The sequence below is a fragment of the Argopecten irradians genome, chromosome 15, assembly GCF_041381155.1.
Source record: "Argopecten irradians isolate NY chromosome 15, Ai_NY, whole genome shotgun sequence".
NCBI classification, from domain to species: Eukaryota; Metazoa; Mollusca; class Bivalvia; order Pectinida; family Pectinidae; genus Argopecten; species Argopecten irradians.
In genome coordinates, this window is record NC_091148.1 from 31,149,346 (window position 1) to 31,167,583 (window position 18,238).

The 18,238-nt window shown below is 36.0% G+C and overlaps 1 protein-coding gene across 1 annotated transcript; it reads left to right on the forward strand.

Annotated features, from left to right (window-relative positions):
* The first annotated feature begins 1,963 nt into the window (after positions 1-1,963).
* On the forward strand, positions 1,964-15,551 carry LOC138308949 (meprin A subunit alpha-like). Its single transcript, XM_069250005.1, has 9 exons — positions 1,964-2,121; positions 10,512-10,587; positions 11,101-11,236; positions 11,739-11,917; positions 12,378-12,593; positions 13,478-13,507; positions 13,780-13,920; positions 14,369-14,613; positions 15,155-15,551. The coding sequence occupies exons 1-9, from the start codon at positions 2,056-2,058 to the stop codon at positions 15,242-15,244; spliced, it is 1,179 nt and encodes a 392-aa protein (XP_069106106.1). The 5' UTR covers positions 1,964-2,055; the 3' UTR covers positions 15,245-15,551.
* The last annotated feature ends 2,687 nt before the right edge of the window (positions 15,552-18,238 follow it).

Sequence of the window (18,238 nt, forward strand, 5' to 3'; positions counted from 1 at the left end):
GGACGGTTGGTTAGATTATTGGCCTAATAACAAACAACCAGGGTGTATCAAGGACTGTCTCCCATGTGTGAATGCCTATTATGCTCTGGGTGCCTGCAGTATATTGTGCTTGTTTCCTTGTAATAATGGAAATCTTGCCCTTTTTAAAGTGCTATCTCATTGAAATATGCTGCCGAAGACACCAAACAAACACATCCACCCTATCACATTATACTGACAACTTATATAATTACAGACCAGTCGACTAACTACTTTTATGCTTACAGGGAGTGGGACGACTGGTTCGCCCGTTGTCAGTATAATGTGACCGGGTGGGGTGTGTTGCTTAGTGTCTTCGGCGGCATGCATCAGTGATATAGCGCTATAAAAGGGGCAACAGTTCAACTATACAAGAAGACACAACATGAATATACCACAGTCTCCCAAAACACGCACCTCGCACAACATACACGCAACACACCGCATACATGGGAGGCCGTCCTTACCTGACCATAGCTGTTAATATTACGTTAATTAATCAAACAAACAAAGAAACAAAACCTTTATGCTGATCGCTAAGCAGGAGCAAAAACTACCCCTTTTATAGACTATTGTGCGTCTCGTCCAGAGAACAGAACCAATGCAGAGTCTTCTTCACAGCTCAGCTTAGGGCCAAAAATGGGGTAGTGTCAAGGGAGAGATAGGAAGATGAAATTTCGAAAAAAGAGAAAATATAACGTACAAAATTTGATTATTCGCCTTTTACGATCATGCAATAGGGGAAGTAGGTATATTTCTAGCGCCCTAGCTGCACCTCACATTATACTGAAAACGAGCAAACCAGTCATCCAACTCCTTTTATGTTGAGCATTAAGCAGCAGCAGAAACTACAACTTTTATAGACTTTGGTGTGTATCGACCAGCAGACAAAACTCAGATCCTCCCTCAGGGGGCGAGCACTCAACTGAAGGTCAAAAGTGATGAAGTGTTAAGGGAGACGATAGGAACATGAAAGTCATTTAAGAAGAATAGAAAAATCTTAATTGGAGATAAGTTCTTTAGAAATATGAATCTCGCCTCCCTTTATAATCAAATCTGCATAAGAAGTCACTAACTATCGAAAAGATTATATCACAAGAATATATCCTTTTATAGCAAATCAACTGACACACGAAAATACTGTTAGGTTAGAAAAGACACTATCCAGAATATTTTCTGCCAACAAACATTAAAGATAAAATTAATTCGCTGCAAAACGATAACCACTCGACTTTCTCTGTCCAAAATCTAGCGAAGTTCCTGGATTGGCGAGACCTTGGTTTGAAGTGTGGAAGCAATAAAACAAAGCTTGAATTGGGTTACCAACAATGTTTATAAATAATAATAATAACACATTATACAGTTTTCTAGGGTTGTAGTGAGTGTAGGTTGAGAACGTCAGGGATCAGCCAAACACCAGATAGTAGCGTATCAGTAAGTATATATCGTACTTAATGCCATATTGTAGTACTGACCCAGAAACAAAGAAAAAATATTGTGTCACATATGACGACAAATGACGACAATCGTCCAACACGCTTATTATCAGTTTGACTTATTTGTTGGCTTGAATCAATAATTCATATCATTATAATTTTGGAAATCCTTATTTGTTTATTGCTCAGTAATAGCGTTTCGGTGTCATTTTGACAGTGAGTAATGAGCATCAAGATATCCATTCAGCAAAAAATCACATATTTTTAAATCAAGTAGGAATCGATATTTACAAAACATATCAAGCTGTCAATGCTTTGTTTCTAAGATAGATTTCCCAACTTCTTCACTTTAAATGATTTATCAGACGTCTACGTTGTGTCTCCGAACATTTTACGCGCGAAAACCAAAGGGTCAAAGGTTATGGCGACGGATGATAAGCGTTTCAATTAACACGATAACCTGAATTTCCATTGGACTGATGGAAGAACGCGAGTTTCCTCTGATAGGGCAAGGGCGGGCTGTACCACGTGCCCCAAGTTTTAAAAGTGCCGGTGTCTAAGAGTCGGTGCCCAGTTTTCCTGAAGTCACCACACACCAACCATGGACGCTCGTCTGATACTTATCCTGGCCCTCACCACCTGCTGCCTAGCCACACCGAACAGACAGGTCAGTGCGCTAATTAACTCTAATTAACGCTAATTAATTGATATTTGATAATTGACATTTCCATATGCATGATATTTACTCACTGTCAACCAGGTTATTTCCTGAAACTGTGTGCACTTTATATTGTTTGGTTTTTTTCTCGATATAATTGATATTTGTATATATAGCGTTGTTGGTGGACAAGTTGTTTCATAAATTCTATGCACATCATACCAATTTTTAATATAATTGGTATTTACATATTGGTAGACGATCTGCTTTCTATTTTGAACCTCTTATTTAAGTTCCCTTCCTACTCTTATTACTATTCATTTGTCGTATGCCTCTGCTGAAGTGAACAATTATACCCTAGTTGATAATAACTTATACACATATTCTGGTGGCCAAGCAGTGTCTGGAAAAGTTCTCTTCATTCAGCATCTGTGTTTTGTTTGCACCATCATATACACATTGTTAAATTTTATTTCTTGTCTTTTCTTTTGATCGTCTTGTTCACATTGTGGCCAGTTTCTTGGTTTTTACTTATTCATTGGTAATAATATGCATGTAGTACCAAAGGTATCCAATAATGGTTGAAGTCTCCATGGTAATGAACTTTCCATCGTACGATAGACGGTGCATTCATCTTCTGATAGACATGTTGTTCAAGAGAACCTCTCAACTGAATTTGAATGTGTGGAACTCCCTCATGTTCCTATTGACTCGTATCATCATTGATATGAAATCTATACAGCTATATAATGCTTTGTGTTTCATCAATGTAAAATAGGTACAGTGTTATCCAATATATTGAATATATTTCTTTGAGATAGAGAATGTCATCTGCACCTTCCTTCTGCGACAATAAACGTTCATCGCCATTGTTTTCTCAATCATTTTCAGCATGTTCTCATTACTCTAATGTTGACCATAGCATACCATCTTTGTTACCTGGATGCCATGAGATCCCTTGAGTACTTGACCTATGTCACCGCGATAACCGCCGCTGTAGTTAGGATACCTTACCTGTATTTCCATCTGACCTACTGAAAGCTAGGATACCTTACCTGTATTTCCATCTGACCTACTGAAAAGTTAGGATACCTTACCTGTATTTCCATCTGACCTACTGAAAAGCTAGGATACGCCTATTTCCCCATGAACTTCTATACACCAAATATAACTCCTTTCTCACATCGGAAAAAACGGGTATCAGATACTTTGTGGATATTTATTTTTCCTGGGTGTTAGATAACCGCAAAAGTATATTGTGTTTTATTTTATTTTTTAAATCTTTTCTATTGTTTATCATGTATAATAATTATAATGACATTGTCATGGTTCATAAAACAAGCATTAGCTCGAGAGTCTATTCAATGTAAATACCAATGAAATTCTCTTCTACTTACTGAAATATGGGTCATTTGTCTCTTCCAGTTCATACCTTGGGTACACTGTTTCACCCATTTCATATAAAATTACTTGCCTACTTTTCATAATCTATAGAAACAATGATAATGAAATACGAGATATTTGTCCCTCCAGACCATATACAATTCGCATAGTGTTTGATCCATTTTAAGTTTAAGTCTTTGAACTCAGCATCATTGTGTATCCCTAGAAACAGTGATATGTTACGATGAACGTTTGAAAGTTCCTGGGTACTGCCGTTGTTGTTATTGGTATAACCCAGTTATAGAGTTACCCAGTCTTGGTATTCGTGTATTACCAATTCCTGGTATTGGTGTATTACCCAGTCTTGGTATTCGTGTATTACCAATTCCTGGTATTCATGCGTTATCCACCACTAGTATTGGTGTATTACCAATTCCTGGTATTCATGCGTTATCCACCACTAGTATTGGTGTATTACCAATTCCTGGTATTTTGCGTTATCCACCATAAGTATTGGTGAATTATCTAGTCCTGATATTGGTGTGTTACCTAGTACTGGCATTGGTGTATTGCCCATTCCTGGTATTCATGCGTTATCCACCACTAGTATTAGTTTATTACCCAGAACTGGTGTTGGTGTATTACCCAGTCCTGGTATTGGTGTATTACCCACTACTGGTATTCATGTATTATCCACTACTGGTATACATGTATTACCCAGTACTGGTATTGGTGTATTACCCAGTACTGGTATTTATGCGTTATCCACCACTAGTATTGGTTTATTACCCAGTCCTGGAATTCGTGTTACCCAGTACTGGTATTGGTGTATTACCCAGTCCTGGTATTGGTGTTGTTACCCAGTCCTGGTATTGGTGTGTTACCCAGTACTGGTATTGATGTATTACCCAGTACTGGTATTGGTGTATTACCCATTCCTGGTATTCATGTATTACCCAGTCCTGGTATTGTTGTATTACCCAGTCCTTGTATTGGTGTATTAACAGTACTGGTATTGATGTATTACCCAGTACTGGTATTGGTGTATTACCCAGTCCTGGTATTGATGTATTACCCAGTCCTGATATTGGTGTATTATTAAGTTCTGGTATTGGTGTATTACCCATTACTGGTATTGGTGTATTACCCAGTATTGGTATTGGTGTATTACCCAGTACTGGTATTGGTGTATTATTATGTACTGGTATTGTTGTATTACCCAGTCCTGGTATTGGTGTATTATTAGGTACTGGTATTGGTGTGTTACCTAGTACTGGTATTGGTGTATTACCCAGTACTAGTATTGATGTATTACCCAGTACTGGTATTGATGTATTACCCAGTCCTGGTATTGGTGTGTTACCCAGTACTGGTATTGGTGTATTACCCGTTACTGGTATTGATGTATTACCCACTACTGGTATTGATGTATTACCCAGTCCTGGTATTGGTGTATTACCCGGTACTGGTATTGATGTATTACCCAGTCCTGGTATTGGTGTATTACCCGGTACTGGTATTGATGTGTTACCCAGTACTGGTATTGATGTATTACCCAGTCCTGGTATTGGTGTGTTACCCAGTCCTGGTATTGGTGTATTACTCAGTACTGGTATTGATGTATTACCCAGTCCTGGTATTGGTGGTTTACCCAGTACTGTTATTGGTGTATTACCCGTTACTGGTATTGATGTATTATCCATTACTGGTATTGGTGTATTACCCAGTCCTGGTATTGGTGTATTACCCAGTACTGGTATTGGTGCATTACCCGGTACTGGTATTGGTGTATTACCCGTTACTGGTATTGATGTATTACCCAGTACTGGTATTGATGTATTACCCAGTCCTGGTATTGGTGTGTTACCCAGTACTGGTATTGGTGTATTACCCAGTCCTGGTATTGGTTTATTACCTAGTACTGGTATTGGTGTATTACCCACTACTGGTATTGGTTTATTACCCAGTACTGGTATTGGTGCATTACCCAGTCCTGGTATTCATGCGTTATCCACCACTAGTATTGGTGTATTACCAATTCCTGGTATTTTGCGTTATCCACCACAAGTATTGGTGTATTATCTAGTCCTGATATTGGTGTGTTACCTAGTACTGGCATTGGTGTATTGCTCATTCCTGGTATTCATGCGTTATCCACCACTAGTATTAGTTTATTACCCAGAACTGGTGTTGGTGTATTACCCAGTCCTGGTATTGGTGTATTACCCACTACTGGTATTCATGTATTATCCACTACTGGTATACATGTATTACCCAGTACTGGTATTGGTGTATTACCCAGTACTGGTATTTATGCGTTATCCACCACTAGTATTGGTTTATTACCCAGTCCTGGAATTCGTGTTACCCAGTACTGGTATTGGTGTATTACCCAGTCCTGGTATTGGTGTTGTTACCCAGTCCTGGTATTGGTGTGTTACCCAGTACTGGTATTGATGTATTACCCAGTCCTGGTATTGGTGTATTACCCATTCCTGGTATTCATGTATTACCCAGTCCTGGTATTGTTGTATTACCCAGTCCTTGTATTGGTGTATTACCAGTACTGGTATTGATGTATTACCCAGTACTGGTATTGGTGTATTACCCAGTCCTGGTATTGATGTATTACCCAGTCCTGATATTGGTGTATTATTAAGTTCTGGTATTGGTGTATTACCCATTACTGGTATTGGTGTATTACCCAGTACTGGTATTGGTGTATTACCCAGTACTGGTATTGGTGTATTATTAAGTACTGGTATTGTTGTATTACCCAGTCCTGGTATTGGTGTATTATTAGGTACTGGTATTGGTGTGTTACCTAGTACTGGTATTGGTGTATTACCCAGTACTGGTATTGATGTATTACCCAGTACTGGTATTGATGTATTACCCAGTCCTGGTATTGGTGTGTTACCCAGTACTGGTATTGGTGTATTACCCGTTATTGGTATTGATGTATTACCCACTACTGGTATTGATGTATTACCCAGTCCTGGTATTGGTGTATTACCCGGTACTGGTATTGATGTATTACCCAGTCCTGGTATTGGTGTATTACCCGGTACTGGTATTGATGTGTTACCCAGTACTGGTATTGATGTATTACCCAGTCCTGGTATTGGTGTGTTACCCAGTCCTGGTATTGGTGTATTACTCAGTACTGGTATTGATGTATTACCCAGTCCTGGTATTGGGGGTTTACCCAGTACTGTTATTGGTGTATTACCCGTTACTGGTATTGATGTATTACCCATTACTGGTATTGGTGTATTACCCAGTCCTGGTATTGGTGTATTACCCAGTACTGGTATTGGTGCATTACCCGGTACTGGTATTGGTGTATTACCCGTTACTGGTATTGATGTATTACCCAGTACTGGTATTGATGTATTACCCAGTCCTGGTATTGGTGTGTTACCCAGTACTGGTATTGGTGTATTACCCAGTCCTGGTATTGGTTTATTACCTAGTACTGGTAGGGGAAAGTAGTCAAATTTCGGACACCTTAATTGTAAAACCTTTGTATGCTTGAAACCTATCCACATACCCCCATAACTGAGGTATGAGCAGAAAGAGAATTTTCTTTTCTTGCATTTATCACTTGAAACTCGACACAGATACTAAATTTGTGTTATACCAGGCCAAAGTAATCAGCAATGTATAACTGTTCGAATTTCAGACAGGGGTGTTCATAATTCGGACATAGGGTGTTCAAATTTCGGACAGCAATTAAAAACCATTTAAAATAAGTATGATTTTCATATAAAAACATGTATATTGTTACATAATCATGAATTTCATGTGAGCAAATGTATATGCATTGAAATAAAAAGTTTGTTGAGTTTGTTTAGTTAATATAATATATATCTTTTGTAACTTTCATCATATATACCCAGATTTTGGGCTCAGTGTGTAAGACCCTTAAAGGCTTTAGCTGATAAACATGTTCCCTTGTCTACTTGCACTTTTATCTCTAGGATATAACTGGTTACCCTAGTTACTACTTTTACATTTTTATTGATTTTATAACTAAGGAAAGCTCTGAATTACTAAAATCCATTCAGAACTTTACAAATGTTATGAAAATCGAACAATATTTAAGTATTTATTGATTATTTGGACTGTTCCAAATAAGGAAATTTTCATATTAGTAATGGGTGTTCAAATTTCAGACACCAAACTTTATATAGGTATAGTGATGGTTAATTCCCACTGTATTATTTATTTTTTACTCAAAATACAATAAAAGGATGTGTTAAACAAACAAAAATTAAAAGTTTAATGAACACACTGAATAAGACATGTTTGACATGGAGTTCAATATTGTGTCATTTGACAAGTTCATTTTTGTATATTAAATCGCAGAAAAGGTCGCAGTCACATATTCACATTCAAACTTACCATACAAAATATAATGCTCACATATCTGTTCTTCAATCTTGTTAATTTCCAATTTGAAAGTAAAGCATAGGTCAGTTACAATGACTTTTTATTAAATATCTCGACTATTTTATGAGTTTTTAAGTATTTTTTAATTACTGTCCGAAATTTGAATCTGTCCGAAATTTGACTACTTTCCCCTACTGGTATTGGTGTATTACCCACTACTGGTATTGGTTTATTACCCAGTACTGGTATTGGTGCATTACCCAGTCCTGGTATTCTTGTATTACCCAGTCCTGATATCCGTGCTGGTTACCCACCCTTGGTATGCGTGTCCCAGACTAAGCACTGTATGACTTACCACTTGCCCTAGAACGTGGCTCCCATGGCGCCATCTTATCTCTGTCCTTTCAAGGACGACACACTTTTCCTCACTTAAACAAAAAAATCTTTTGTTATCTCAAAAATGTATCATCCACGATATGGCTGACTTTGCAAATTCGGTCGATCACGTAATGTTAAGTTCTGATAACGGGCTCTGAAGGGGTTTATCTCTATCAACTTGTAAGTAGTGGTAATGTGTTATAATTAGTAATTGCTTTCAACGAAACAAATTTTTCCCTTAGAAAGCGAAACATGACAATAGTCATAGACAATGAAGATTATCACAAAATTTGTTATACCCAAAGGTCAAAACATAAACGAAACACCGGGTCAAGAACAATGCATATTTTCAGTCAAGATTTAATTTTGTGGTAAAATTGTTTTTGAGCTTTTTTCATTCGAAAAAAAGTCATTGCTTACTATGTTCTAAAAAGTCAATATACATATTTATATATGACAACATATCAATAAAAATACTATAGAAGTACTAGTATATGAAATCTTTGGAAGCATCTGAAGTCTGACATGGATTGAACTCGTATGATCACGAACAGTGTGGACCTTCCTTAGTTGTGGGGATACACCGGTATCTTGATGACAGTAGGTCACAGCGCTAACCGTGTCACAAGCCTCTGTCACCCGGCTACTCCCATGTCAGGTCGTCAATGAATGTACTCAGACGCTCCGGTCAAGGTCATTCATTGACGCTCGTTTGCGTTTTGTGTACGTGTGATGCTGCAATGAATCCTATTTCATTTATGTATTTACACACTTATATATATGTTATCTCCCTTTAACGTTTTAAATTCCACTTTTTGTACTCTTGATATATTCAATCACAAACTGGATTAGTAAACTCAGGAATCGTACAATGGGTTTAATTTTATCATTGAATAATTAACTAGTTATTTTTTTATTGGAAACATCAACAAATTCTGTCCATTTTGATTTTGAATCAGAGAATAATTGACGTCATGCTTTTTTTAAAAAGTAAAGTAGAGTAGAATTCAATTCAATTCAAAATATTTTATTGATCAAGAAAAGGATTGAAGAGTAGAATTCGGGATTTACTAATCCGCACATTTTAAACTCTATATTTAGATATTTTCACAGTAATGTGTTTTCACGACTTAATACTGCCCCCAAAATACGTGAAATTTGATTATAAATTAGTTTTCAGTATCAAGAAGTATATAGAACTACAATGTAATTCTATCACAGGTAACGGTTGTCGTGTATTCAGTGATGTATTATTGGGTCGCCTATCTTCACTATTGGCTTGTGTATTTGTATATCTCCACCACTTATCTTATATCGGGTACATTGATAGAATGTTTGCAAAGCTATCCACTTAAGACCGCGGACAAAGTAACCGATAAGATTGGTGTCCCGGTAATCTTGACCTTCCCTGACATCAAAACGATTTCAGAACGGGACATTGCCATCTTACAATAATTTAGTTACAGTCGTTATATATAACTGCTAATGCAACTTGTGACTTTTTAAATCTACAATAGTTGTTTTATGAAATTTGAAAATTGACAAGAACGGTTTATCATGTAACCTGTCCTCTAAAAAGATGAAGGGGGAATCCTTTTTGATTATCAGTTTATGCTTTATCGTTAGTTGGGCGTACTGAGGACACGCATCGTTTGCCATACTTCTGCAAGGTCTACTTAGAGAGCAGATTTAGGTCAGTTCGGTAAGGTTACGATGTCTAGATGACTAATCCTTATGTTTGTCGCATCGGGACGTGTCTTGTGCATCCTTTCAATTAAATGATTGAATAAATAAATAATGTCATTTCTCTGAGGTCTTATGCCTCATTTCTGATGTTCTAAAGTGTGTGAATCACCGTCGAAAGTGCTTTTTCTTAAATGCAGCATCACCGATTCAATGTTTAATACTGTAAATTTAACTTTTTTTTCTGCAGCGACTAAATTTCGCGATTTCCATTTCAAAACAAGTAAGCGGAAAGTAATTTTCGTGGAATATAAAGATTGAATGATAATTTTGTTGAGACAAACTTTCGCTAAAGAAAATTGCACGCGACAGAAAATTGGGCATGCAGAAAAGGAAACAAAAGAAGATTAAACACTGTATATTTAATATTCTTTTTCTCCATTTCTTGTCTGTCATGTCCACTATTTCTTGTTCATGTGTTTTTTGCTACTTTAACATAGTTCTTGTTTTAGTCTTCTTTGAATTTTTTTTATTTAAAATATGGTTTCTTTTTCTTACAGAAACGTAACATTCTCACAGATAAGAACAGATTATGGCCATTCGGTGTTGTTCCAGTAGAGTTCGATAAAAGTATTGGTAAGTGTTAATATAATGAAATGGGAAAAATATTACAAACAAAACTAAGAGTTATGAAACCTTTTCTCTTGAATGAGGACTCGTCTTCTTTATCATTAATTATTTATTGTTGATGTATCTTGATTAGTACTTCTTCTAAGTGTAAAATGTATCCGCTCTACCATCGGAAAAAAATCCGTGTATAATTCTTTGTGATATCATTAATTAAATTCCACATTAAACATCACCATACCATAGGCATAACGCCTTCATGTTTTGTAATTCTACTCATGAAATACTAACTTTCTCTATTTGTCGCATATCGGGGTGCCGAAATACCGCTAATTATTTTATTGGACTTTGTGTGCGGTTTTCACGAATGATCATATCTCTAATAAATCCATTGCTCTACTTATAAAAATTATTTATACATTTACTTTTGTGGACAAAATCGGAGTACATATGCTAAACACCAGTTTATAATACGAAATAAAAGATACAGTATTGAATAAGAATCATTTTTTCCTATTACAGATGGCTTTACATTGGAGAAGATCCTGGCCTCCATGCAGGAGATTCAGATGAGCACCTTCAGTGGATCTAGGGCATGCTTGGCTTTCGTGCCAAGGACAGACCAGAAGAACTACGCCCTATTCACCGTTATCCCTGGGTAATATAAATTACATAAATGATATCGCAATGTAACGAGCATTTTTTACCTTCCACCTCCTACAGTTAAATGTATTTCTTTATTTTAGCGATTTTCTTTGATCCACTTATTCATGTTCAGAGCTAAATAGTAAAAATGCATTTCAGGTGTAGAACTATCGAATGACGAACATTTAAATCCACACCAATAATTTACATGATTTTCGCTTTTGAGCTAAAATTTGAGTGTGCTGAAATAGGGACGTTTACACTACAACGTTTTACACTTTGTCGAAGTTTACACTTCAAAGTTTGCACTACAAAGTTGTTCTTTATTTTTATTTATTTTCATGTACTTTTAAAGTTGGCAATTAAGTATCATCACTAATGCGTTCAGATTTTTGTTCTCATTTTCGGTTTAGTTTCTCTCTTTAGGCAAACGTGGCATTTATAAACTGATTGCATATGCCTTGATAATTTTTACACTATGATGATTCGTAACAAGTATGGATTCTTTACTACAGTGTGTATGGTGACGGAGAGCCAGGAATGTCCGGCGGTGCCCAGACCATTCATCTGTACCCCAACATGGCCAAGGCCGACATCATGCAGGTCCTTGTCTATACTCTCGGCTTCTACAACGAATTCCGCCGCCCCGACCGTGACAACTACGTCACTGTCAACATGGACAACATCGACGAGAGTAAGTTCATGCTTTAAGCCAGACTTCTTTGTTGTCATGTTCTATCGACGTTAGTGCTGGTCATGTTGTTAGAGAAACATGAATCTGTTATATCATTATTTTAGATATTCTACGATTTTCAAGGCAGTATGGTTTCTTGACAAGTATTATGATACTAATATACATTCCATGCGCCACAATAAAAAGCAATTATGAATAGACATCTTCCTCAAGAACAAAACATTTGATAAACAATTAATGGTCTCTTTGAATCACTTTATATATATCTAACACTTTAGGGAAAATGTATGTAAAGAGCCTTTCCCAAATTTGTTAATATCCTCAGTTTGTCAATAAACTTAAATTCATATCGACGCCACAAAAAGTTATTATCAAATGTACTCACGAGGAGATCATATGTGATTTCAAAGAAATATACTTTTCAAATGAAACTACACATTCTTTTTCTCTCCCATTGTAGAAGATCAAAAATACTTCACCGTTGGAAACGCTACCACATTTTTCAACTACCCATTCGACTTCGAGTCCATCACCTTCTTCTACCCCTACGCCTACGCCAAGGACCCTTCCAAGCCTACCATCCAGGCCAGGTACGAGAGCCAAGTGTTCCCATGGAAGGTCAGTCTCAGCAGCTTCGACGTCAGCAATCTCCAGAGGATCTACGAGTGTGGAACTGGTAAGATAGTTCACCATCTATACACCATCTATATCTTGCATATTTAAGGAAATAGTCAGTAGAAGTAGAGGGGAGGGGGGTCTTAATTGCGGGATAAGATATCGTTTCCAGCATTTCAGAGGAAAAAGTCAATAGAAGAAGAGGGGGGGTCTTATTTGCGGGATAAGATATCATTTCCAGCATTTCAGAGCAGCAAGTTACTTTCTTGTTTATACCTTACTCATTAGAGGATGTAGTCATCCTCTTGGCAAGTGAGGACTTATTTGCGGGATGAGAATAACAACAATTGCGATAAAATGCTGTATTGTAATCCTAGTTATCATTTTTGGTGTATGAATATGAAATGGAACTGAAAATAATGTTATGGCATGGCATTTCGTCTCTTCTGATATTTTTATGATACCACAGGGTAATTTAAATCACAAACACATGTCATTATAATGCAGTTATTGATGAATGTCCTTGAAAAAGGATTATGATGGATAGAAAATCTCTGCTCGCATCTAAAACCGCTGTTAATACATGTATTCCGTCTTTGCCTATTACAGAATTACCACCTTTGTGGGTAGGAATCCATTGTTACGTCATTGTTTTGTGAGCGAAATTCACGTCGTTTACTCCGAAAAGTATGACGTTACGCTCGCAAACACGTGACGTGATAATCAATACCTACCCGCTAGGGCAGATAACTCTGTAATATGCAAACGCAGAATATCTGTTCCTGTCACCATGCGTTATGCTAAAAGACATATGCATGCACTTATTGCAACAGTGTTATAAATATAGCTTGGGTATAGAGACTTCAGTTAGGAAACAAAGTTAATGGAGCTCATGAATACGCATTAATCTATGTAACTCATGCTCATAACCTTTCTCTCTTTCAGATACCAGCAACAGACTCGATCTTCTCTCAGGTCAGTTTGATTTCATACAACAAATACGAATTTCTTACAATGTGGGATATCGAGGGATTGTACATGTACATTGACAAAATACAACAGGAATTATTTACTATTCAAATACAGAATATCACATGAGGAAAAAAATACACTTAACATGTCCCGATGCATATAATGATTCAAAATCATGACCATATTCCACCCTCCTCACCCAATAAATTAATATTAAATATTTTTGATAGTCGCTGTAGCAACTGAAATATAACAGAAACATATAATCATTTCAGGTATGATCTCCAAATGTACTTTCGAATTCAACTTCTGTGACTGGGAACAAGATACCACCGATGACTTTGATCTTGAGAGACGCATGGGCCCATCATCTGCCCAGGAGACTGGACCCCAAGCCGACTTCAGCAGCGGAATCGGTAAGGAAAATTAGTAGTTTAATTCGTGGTGTAATTCTAGTGACACAAAATAAGTAATGTTTCAATACATGCATATATTTTTTACTAAACTCTTTTGGGTTTTTTCCGGTTTACATTCATGCTTTAAGCAAATATTTTCAAACTTCTATAAATCCAATAATCACTTCACAATTCTTAAGATTTAAAGATTTATTCTGTGTACGGAAAATAGAATACATGCAAAACAATCTCAGCGTGTTATTTATACTTGATTATTGCCTTTACGTATATCCTACAGCAGGAATTAATGTTATAAACGACAAAACATCCTAGCTCTTCTATTGAAGTGCATTTTATTAAATCCAATTCCTTGCATCAACATCGTTTCTCTTCCCAAACTGCTAGGGTGTTTGCAAGAGCTAAGTAAAATAATGTTTGTTTATCTGGAATGTTTGTTTTTCTCTGCCAGGTTACTATGCTTTGGCCAGTGCCAGCCGTCACCACAACTCTGCCGCCAGAGTGATCAGCCCTGAACTTCCGGCTGGAGATTATTGCATGCGATTCCATTACTACATGTACGGAACTGACGCAAGGAAGGCAAGACTGGTCCGCAGAATGGGCGGAAATGACGAGGTCTTGGCTGAAATTGAAGGAAACCAAGGCAACCTGTGGCACAGATACAGTGAAAGCATATCTAGTCCAGATAAATTTAGGGTAAGCCTAATGTTATAATTTTGTCAATATCTCGATACATATCTAATGATCCATTTTAATGACGATTTAAATATTCACTGTTTGTTTTTCGTAAGTATTAAGTATGTCTCTAGCTTAAGGCTATCAATATTTGACAGCTGTGATGTAAGAATAAAAATATAGAATATGATACAATCCATGAAATATAAAATTCTGAAATCGACTACCTAATGCAAAGATGAATCTTGTGAAGGAAATTTTGAGCATAGAAAAATCATCGTTTTAAAAGAAAAAAATCATTTTCTTGATTAAATATTGAAGGATTTGCTAAGCAATAAAATGTCTTGATCTCTGTTGGGTCTCAAATAAGTCAATAATTCCGTATTTCAATAATCGGTGTAGAAACACTTCCTTAGCCATTTCAAATAATCTAAGTTAATTTCTATAAGAAGATTGTACTTGAAGAATGTTTGCAGCTCTTCAGTTAGAACCACCTTAGTTGGGCTACACTGATTATATCAAAAGATACCTTTTTAATTCGTTATATTTTTTTCTATTTCAGTTTGTTCTCGAGGCTATGACCGGCGGAAGTGACCTAGGAGATATCGCTTTAGATGATGTGTACATCCTGAAAGGAAAGTGCCTCGTATAAATCGGACTTTATTAATTTTCTCGGAGAACTTTTTATCTCATAGTGCGCTTCATTGTGATGGAGTGGTTCAACATAAGTCATTCATATTCACCTCATTGAATTTGAATTGAAATATTCAATTTATTGACATTTTTGTAAACTATTCTTTATATCTATTTGTAATTCATTATCAGATTTCTGTAGAGGGTGTTCTAACGTTTCTTCGTTTTACCTGTGGCGTCGCCTAGCCGGTCAGAGATACAAACTGTAGAGGGGTACATATGTGTGTTGTCATGTTAGTTTCTAAATAAAGTATATGAATACAACATTCTCCATTTTTATTTATTTTTTACAGTATAAATATTTTATTTCTCCGGCTGGATACTTTATTTGTTGTATAATGGCTGTAAACGTGCCTACATTAGCGCAATCAAAGTTTAGCGTAAAAGTGAATATGCAATTATAAATTGTTACGTCATTTAAATTGTTACGTCATTATTTTGTGAGCGCAATTCACGTCATTTTCTCCGAAAGTTATGATGTTACATGACAATCAATACCTACCCGCAAGGGCAGACAACTTTGTAATATGCAAATACAGAATAAAGTGTATACAGAAAAACAGTTAGCGCAACCATGATATTTCAGCGCACCATTTCTGGAACGATGTATGTATGTTTGTTTACAGTACTTTTTTCGATTGAAAATTTATTTATAAACTTTCCGATTGAGAAACTAAACGAAACAAAGTAAACAAAATCGTGGGTAAGGAGACGTTTGAAAATGTCCAATCTAATTCTGGAAAGATCTAGAATTTTTTTTTTTTTTTTTTTTTTTTTTTTTTTTTTTTTTTTTTGCGCAGATTGACATGGAATCCTGTACAGCCTATGAAAATTTTAGGAATTAGGAAAAGCAATATTCATTTTGATCATCAACACTTTTATACGAAAGCCTTTTAGTGTTACTATGAAAAATAAAAAGTAGTATTTTTCTCATTTTCTCATTTTCCCAAAATAAATAATACGTCTTAACGACGGGAGCGTGAAGATATTATAAAAAATTGGCGACCACTAACAATGTTAAACGTACAGTATTTGATAATTGCAAAAACATTGGCCAACAGAATAAGGAAAGTTCATCCAGATACCACACAACCGAATCAAAAAGGTTTTGTTCCTGGAAGAAACATAGCTGATGCGAATATATTGATACATAATGTATTGGAATATACTGAGTAAGAGGATGAGGAGAGGTTGTTGTCTTTCTAGATCAACAAAAACTTTCGAGAGGGTTGAGTGGGAATGTATACGATTTAATTAAGGAATATCTACGGGGTTGGGTACAAATGTTGTTAGTTGATGCGAAGATATGTATTAAGACAAATGGTTTTATCTCGGAACACTTTGGCATTTCAGGATCTGCAAGGCAAGGCTGACCAGTCGCACCACTTTTGTATATTGTTAAAGCAGAATATTTGGCATAATCAATTTGCAAAATCAATAGTATAAAAGGCTTAAAACTTCCGTGTCAAATTGAAACAAAAAAATAACATGTTTGCTGATGATACGCAATTGTTTTTTTATAGATGAAAAGTCAATTAAGGAATCGTTTAAAATTTTATGACAATATGAAAAGGCATCAGGATCAAAAGTTTATCTACAAAATCTACAGGAATATATCTTGGAATATGGAAAAATAATCTACCTATATTCACAGCAATTAATTGGACAGGATTTAGCATAAAAATTGGTATTTGCCATGGGCACGAAATAGATTACGACGCAATATGGAGAGACAAAATAAATAAGATTAATAGTTGTATGCACGTTTTGAAAGCGAGAAACCTGTCTATCTTAGGTAAAAATGTTATTATTAATTCACTTATTATATCTAAGATTGACCACGAATTAGACGCTAGTGGAATATCTGATAAATATTTGAAGGAATTAAACACAATCATTTGGAATTTTTGTGGAACGGGAAGGTATATTTGGTTCCTAGAAAGGTGATGTGTTATCCAAAATGTATTGGAGGTATAAATGTTATTTTTTACGTAGTGTAAACAAACAAATTTGTTATCTAAAATCAGGAAAAACTCAAAATACTTCATAGAATGCTATTGGATAGTACTGGCTGCAATCATTAGACCGCAAGTATGGAAGCAATTTCTTTCTGTGTAAATGCTCGGACATTAATTCGCTAAACTTAAATCGTATTTCTAATTTACACTAAAAAACTGTAATCAGCATGGTCCACACTCTTAAGAGCTAATGAAGCAAGAAACATTTTGGCTATCATATGATTGTCTTAAACAGAAAACCACTTTTCTTTATCTATGGTGGCTGATTCGTAACATTTTCAAAAATTCAAACTTTACTTTTTCGCTTTTTCGCACTTTTTTCACAGCGATAAAGCGAGAAAATGTAAAGCCCAAATGCCAAAATGCCAAAAAAAAAACAACAACAAAAAAACACGAAAAGTGAAAATCCACTCCATCGCTTTTTCACTTTGCATGTTTTCGCTTTTATGCTTTTCAACCGTCAAGCATTAGTTTTTTATTCAACAAAATACATAATGAACAGACTTAAAACTCACGCCACTTTTCATCCAATACATATACATGTATACAATCAATAGATATGATTTCAGTAATGGATAATTTCCTCAACTGTCCATTATTAGAGAGAATGGGTAGTACCGAGCCCGCAGGGCAGGTACCATCCATTCTCTCTAATAATTGACAGGTTGAGGAATTTATCTTGCTTAAATTCAGCATACAACTACCCACTTGCGTACCCTGTTTGAGAAATCGAACATCCCACTTTAGGTATTCTAGAGGTGTTTACTTACCTGTGACAAATAATGGACTACCAATATTGAGATTCATGTGATATATCTCCCCTCCCCCGGCTGTCCATTATTTTGGTGAATAATGGACAGTGGTTCCATAATAATGGACAGCGAGTTACATAATGGACTCCTATGTGTCCATTATTTGATATAATGGCCATATAC

What these genes read in the sequence shown, in the direction of transcription:
- LOC138308949 (XM_069250005.1), top strand. Translation starts at nt 2,056, where the DNA reads ATGGACGCTCGTCTGATACTTATCCTGGCCCTCACCACCTGCTGCCTA. An exon ending in GATCTACGAGTGTGGAACTG is followed by an intron (nt 12,594 to 13,477) that starts GTAAGATAGTTC and finishes TCTCTCTTTCAG; the next exon opens with ATACCAGCAACAGACTCGAT. An exon ending in CGACTTCAGCAGCGGAATCG is followed by an intron (nt 13,921 to 14,368) that starts GTAAGGAAAATT and finishes TTTCTCTGCCAG; the next exon opens with GTTACTATGCTTTGGCCAGT.